At 28.8% G+C, this 6,834-nt stretch overlaps 1 protein-coding gene across 1 annotated transcript in view; it reads right to left on the bottom strand.

Moving 5' to 3' along the window:
* Positions 1 to 353: 353 nt before the first annotated feature.
* LOC119578084 (alpha-1,3-mannosyl-glycoprotein 4-beta-N-acetylglucosaminyltransferase B-like) overlaps positions 354 to 6,834 on the bottom strand; it is a gene marked incomplete in the record, with an annotated part of 154,663 nt that continues 148,182 nt past the window's right edge. The window contains 4 exon segments of the mRNA XM_037925808.1: positions 354 to 1,250; positions 1,794 to 1,909; positions 2,212 to 2,360; positions 3,488 to 3,681. Coding sequence (XP_037781736.1) covers positions 1,221 to 1,250; positions 1,794 to 1,909; positions 2,212 to 2,360; positions 3,488 to 3,681 — 489 coding nt within the window.

Below are 6,834 nucleotides of genomic sequence, written 5' to 3'. Positions count from 1 at the left end.
ATGTATATGTATATGTATATGTATATATATATATATATATATATATTTATATATATATATATATATATATATATATTATATATTTAATATTATATTATATATATATATATATATATATATATGTATATATATGTATATGTATACATATGTATATATATAAATATATATATATATATATTTATATGTATGTATGTGTGTATATATACATATACATATATATACATATACATATATGTAAACATACATATACATATATATATATATATATATATATATATATATATATATATATATATATATATATATAAACATAATACACACACACACACACACACACACACACACAACACACACACACACACACACACACACACACACACACACACACACACACACACACACATATAAATATTCACATCTCTTAATGAATGAAACATCCTCTCTATCACAACTGTATCTTTTATCACCTTTAAGAATTTACTCCCTCATGTTTCTTTTTTTTTCTAGCATGAAACATTCAGAAGAAATGAACATATTTGGTCAGTTGGATTGGTTTATATAATAAGTCTGAGAATAATGTCTTTGACATGTGTTATAAAAAAATGTGCAAAAACCTGAAGGCAATATTAAATAAATAAAAACATAATTAGCCAGTATTGGCTATCAAGTCATGAGATTCACATGATAATGAAGCAATAATCCATCCAAACTGATACACAATATGATAAATAATATATATATCTCGGCATTTTTTATATCCTCTTAAAGTCATATAGTTCTATTATCAGTCAGATCCATTATGATATACATCATCTATCATATCACATCCAGTATCTCTGAATACGAGATTTTTCACAAATTAGGGCCACATATCCTTTGTGATAAGGACTGTCGACACAGACCAATGTCAACCTATGTTTTTGCAACATATATGCCCCATATGCGTGTACATGTATATGTGTGTATATATATATATATATTTTGTATAAAAAAGTTCCTCAGCACAATATATGGAATATATCTTGTTCTTCTCATATGAAAATATCTGATTACCAGTAACAAATATCAACAAGAATGCTACCGGCCATTTTTAAAAACTTTCACCCATTTGTCTTGCTGTATCACTTTCATACACATTGGAAACATACATGGAGCCTTGGTCACTGTTGGCATGAGATGCTTGGACACTGGCAGAAGGTGAATGCCATTGGAGCGTCTGGTCACCTCTTTTCCGGAGTTTCTATGTGAATCTGCAGCATGTGAAGAAAAGTAAAGGACGTGTGAATAAATAAAGAAATACTTCTATAAATAAATACATAAAACAAAGAAAATGTAAATCTACTGTCAAAATGAATAGCAAAAGATAACTTTTCTTTTTTTTCTTTTTAAGAATGTAAATACAATAGTAATGCAATATATGTAATGAGAAATAACCTGTATATTCTGCGAATATATGTATTACACCAGGAGTATGGCATGGATAATGTGAAACTAATTAACTACTGAAAATATAGTAATCTTTATGTGACGTAAAGATGAATAAAAATAAAAAGAAATAACAATTTTGAAAAGGTCAGACTATGAGACATCATGCTAGTCTTGGTATTTCTTAATTATATAGAAAAATATAATACCTGTTTATGCATTTAAAGTATCTTAAAATCATATTTTAGGTGTAAAAAAGAAAAATCAAACTGTAGAGTTAAACTGAGCAAAATGACAACAGGAATATACAATCATGAACACAAATACAGATGCATGACTGATTATTACACCTAAAGTAACCAACTCACCTCACTAAGTATAGCCCAATTGTCACTGTCTATATGGACATGTAGACGTAATGTTTTAATTTCTCCTAATTCTCCATTTATTACCCCTTCTGCTACACCCATATCATCGAAGTCACCTGTAGATGTTAGAATGATTAACATAAAAAATAAATGGATAAATAAAAATGATAATAAAAACAATAATAAGAAAATAGAGCCATCCATGTTTAACAGACATACATTCATAAAAATCATTAAAATATATTCAGACTAAAATTGAATTAATAATTAAGATATCTTCATAACAAATTCTATTTTCTCTAATAAGTACCACAGAATTCCTTGTGTTTTTGCTCTACTCATCTATTTTTGGTATTAAAAAAAAATAAAAAAAACAAAACAATCCACAAGATTCAAGAGGGCATTCCAATTCACTTACCAATGATCAAATATTTGTCTGCAGTAATTTTGTATTTTTTCTCGGCAATTGCAGGGATGCTGGTAAAAGGCTGTACAGGAAGCACCTCTACTGTTGTGTTATACAGCCTGTCAGATGGATGCTCAACATTCCCACTACGAAAGAGGAACCTGCCGGAAAATATATCAAATTAATTCTATGTCACTTGCTCATTTTATCATTCTAAACTGGTTTGTTTATTTCACATTAATGGTTATATCAGTTCTACTAAGAGACTGTATTAGTTTGTGTGTAGTTTGTAAATGATTCTTTTCTTGTGATTCATCTCTTGTATCATTGGGAATATATAAATAAAGATATGTACAGATAGTTATTAGTAGATAGATAGACAGATATAGACACTGATAAAGATATAGATACATATATATATATATATATATATATATATATATATATATATATATATATAATATATATATATATATAATATATATAATATAATATATATATATCATATATATATATATTATAATATATATATAATATATATATATATATATATATATAATATATATATATATATTATATATATATATATAATATATATATATATATAATATATATATATATATATATTATATATAATATAATATATAATATATATATATATATATATAATATATATTATATATATAAAATATATATATATATATTATAGATAGATAGATAGATAGATAGATAGATAGATATATAGATATATAGATATATAGATATATAGATTCTTTTTTCTTACAAAGTCTCCTTTTCTTATTTGAACTCGCTGGTTTCCATTTATATGTCAGCATTCTGCTAGTTTGTTTGTTTTTTATTATTGCACAAATTGAATGGTAACTAAAGGCTTTGGGGAAAAAATAATAATCATGATAAACAACAGGAAATTAAAGGAAACAGAAAAAAAAGAGAAACTGATAACTGACATGAGAAGTGGTTGTGTTTTTAAAATGGAAACTGGATAATTTCTTTTTCAATTGCCTCTTTCAGCAACACCAATAAAATCAGTAATGCAGGAAAAGCACATAAGTGGAAAATCACATAGAAGATCACATTAAACATATACATAATCTTTAAAGCACATTCTGCAAGCAATATACCACTCGCACCTTGTATTTTTACATTTCTAGCAAACCAACTCTTTTTCTTACATCATAGTTCTGCTCAAACTAATATGGACCTGAAATTTCCTCTTCACTAATATCTACCAGAATTGTCCCCTCAAGCATCTCTTCACAGAACTCACCCTTTGATCACAACTGGCGGATCGAAGGTGAACTGTAGCAGGTCCCCTTGTTGAGGTAGCAGCCCCCAAAAGTAGGACTCTCCTTTGTACGCTCTCTGTAAGGTATAGGTCTTGTATGGCTTGATCTGCGTCTCCACCTCAGCTTTGGGATTCTCATGGGGGAAGTAGAGCTGGACTTTCCCAAACTGCTTGTCCTGTGGGGCATCAAGGATATGAGGTAATACTGTAGAAACTAAAGCAAACAAAAATATGCTGTTAAGAAAAAGTACAAAAGTTTGTGCAAATTTGACATGCTGAATAAGTTGTGTGTAGGATTTGATTTGATGTTGTATAAATTGCTGGACTGGTTATAACTGTTCACTTTACATGGTGCCTTACATTCAACATGTCTTGAAAAATATCTTTTTGAATATTGTAATACAAGTCTTAATCCAAAAGGAATACAATGCATTTAGTATCTGGTATCAAAAATATATAATTCAGGAAAAATATTTTCCTCTAAAATTATTTTTAAAACAATAATTTAAACCAATTTCTCTAGTACATTACACTATATACACTATATTTTGGTTTTACATGAGATATCCTAGATAAGAAAACATCTAACTTGTATAATATATAATTAATCATTCTCAAATTCTACAATTCTAAATTTAATTACAGTACTGACTAAAAAAACTTTTGTGAGAAACTAATGTAGTTTTTAGTGTGGACTTCAAACATTTGTATATCAGCCTCATCTTGGAGGAAAATAAAGAATACAAATACTACATTTTTGATGCACATCACAAAATATGCAGAAAATATAAAAATTGGAAAAAAGTAAAAATACATCACATATCAAATAACATTCACGTGAGTAATGTCCAAACATAGAAATTTTCTCTCACACTGACACTTAGACCCACTCTGGAGATTTACTATTGTAACTCATTCTTCCTCTCATCATAATGTGCAATACCACGAGATATATTCAGAGTGACATACTCAAATCCCAAAATAATGCAAATGATTGGATGTGAAGAGTCTAAGAAGTAAACAAGGAGAATTTTCAAATAATTAAAGACAGATCATGAAAACACCTATTCCATTTGAGACACAAGTATACTGACTAAAAGTCCTTGCTACTGTTGGACATCCCAAAAATATTGTTCCTTTTGGATTTAACCCTGAGACAATCTGACCTTCTAACCTAGTTTAATGGGAAAAAAATAAAACATGAAGGGCTAGATATAATAAAGAAAAAAAAAACAGTTATTACATTAAAAAACAAACAGAATAAGCAAAGAAGATTACATGTTATTTCCAATCAGCATGGGAGGTGTGTCCCTTTATATATTCACCAAGAGGCACATGTTTATAAAAAGATATAAGGAAACACATAAAACAAGATTAAATAAAAATATGCGAGGTCAGATACACACAGAGATTGCATGTATGCCTGAAATGCATAAATTGTTGCTTTGCCTAAAATGTCCCCTTTAAGGAGATGCATTAACATAAATTCATATTCAGAAAGGGTCCTGACAATGTCTTACATTTCTCAAGAGAGATAATGTGCACACTCTCTCATAGAACACAAGAAAACAGTCTAAAAACCATACATCAGCTCACATATCAATGAATACATCCTTACATATATACTGGCATAAGATACATTCAAGCACAAGCAAACATATGAACATAAAGGCATGAGTATAAATGCAAGCCTACCCATACATACATACACATTTGTATCCATATGCACACAGCACAACAGATGCAAAACATAAACAAGCACACTCATACTTTTAAATTCAAATGATTAACACTATATGCATATGGAAATTAGTGAATTAATAACATCTGTCAATAAACTCTATACTTCAGTAATCTTCAATTCCTTATCTGTAATTTATTCTTAAGTATTGTAACATATCACTTCACATCAAAGTCAAAGCAGATAATTTCTATGGTGCATCTAAAATGCATATAGGTTGCAGATAATTAAATATTTCATCATAAAGATATAACATGCAAAAAATATTTTATTATCAGTCCTGTAGAAATATTCATGCACACATCAAAGAAAATTTGAAATAAAGAAATTATACTCTATGAATAATTGACATGCACTGTTTTCTTTTAATAATTTCTATGAATGAGGGGGATAATCTTGTTAATAAAGCATAAAAAAAAAACGTGATTTTCTAGAGTAAAAGAAGTAAAAATACACAAGATATCAATTTCCCCTAAACTTCTTCGAGGACTACATCCATTATTGATGTCTCAAAAAATATCCTAAATCAATTCAAGAAACATACACGAATGACACCCTGCCTTGGATAAAGTGATGGCACATATAACCCAAAAGCATTTCAGAGATATAAAAAAATCAGAAGTTCTGCAATATATTGCAATTAGAGACCTTTACCAGACCATCTATACTGACAATGATACACAGTCAAGTTCCAACAGCTGTATCTATCTATGTACTTACTTTCCTATCCTATTACAACTTTCACGTTGTTAGTATCATTATATCTGTATCTCCAATCATAGGAAGTTTATCTCCTCATTTTGTTATACCTTATTTCTGCTAGAATTTGACTTAAGATATACAAACTTTTCACCTGGGAAAGACTTATGATAATATACAAATACTATATCTTTCAGTCATGGAAGACTAAACTATATTATCCTTTTAGAGTTCAATTCTAATATAATATCATGGACCCCAAAGGGAAAGAATCAAGAAATCAATTCTGACTCAAGTTTAGCTGACTAATAAGTAAACTGAAAATTAAAATGAAGTATCCAGGCCATCAGTTCATATTCCATTTGTTCAAGGATAAGGTCAATTATCTCATTATAATGAAAATCCCAATTTTCTGATGTAAAAATTAAAGTCATACAAATGATATAAATTATTACACAGGCCATGCAATTCTGAGTCTAAGACAGTGAGACACTTGGAAACAGTGGAACAGAAACTGATGTTCAGGCAAACATCACATTTGAGATTGAACATTCCATAGAGCAAAAAGGTTGGTACAGAACTATGAAGCTAAAACAGGAAATACTAAAAATAAAATTATGTAAATAGTGCATTCTGTTCTGAATAACAGTTCAGTACTGTAAATAAATGAGAAATAAATAATTCACTGAATGCAGTCATGATGAACATTCTGGCATAACAAAATGACAAATAAGTGAAAAATTCTGCATTGCAGTGATGTGGCAACATAATCACATAAAATATCTTTAAAAACTGCACTGCAGTGAGGTTGCATCAAATCCATCAGTGTGAAAAGCTGTGGCACACTAAGTAACTGCTGACAATGGGAGCTACTTTACATCAAAGGCGA

Source organism: Penaeus monodon, chromosome 10 (genome assembly GCF_015228065.2).
Source record: "Penaeus monodon isolate SGIC_2016 chromosome 10, NSTDA_Pmon_1, whole genome shotgun sequence".
In the NCBI taxonomy this organism is placed as follows: domain Eukaryota; kingdom Metazoa; phylum Arthropoda; class Malacostraca; order Decapoda; family Penaeidae; genus Penaeus; species Penaeus monodon.
This window is presented reverse-complemented; position numbering and strand designations above follow the sequence as displayed.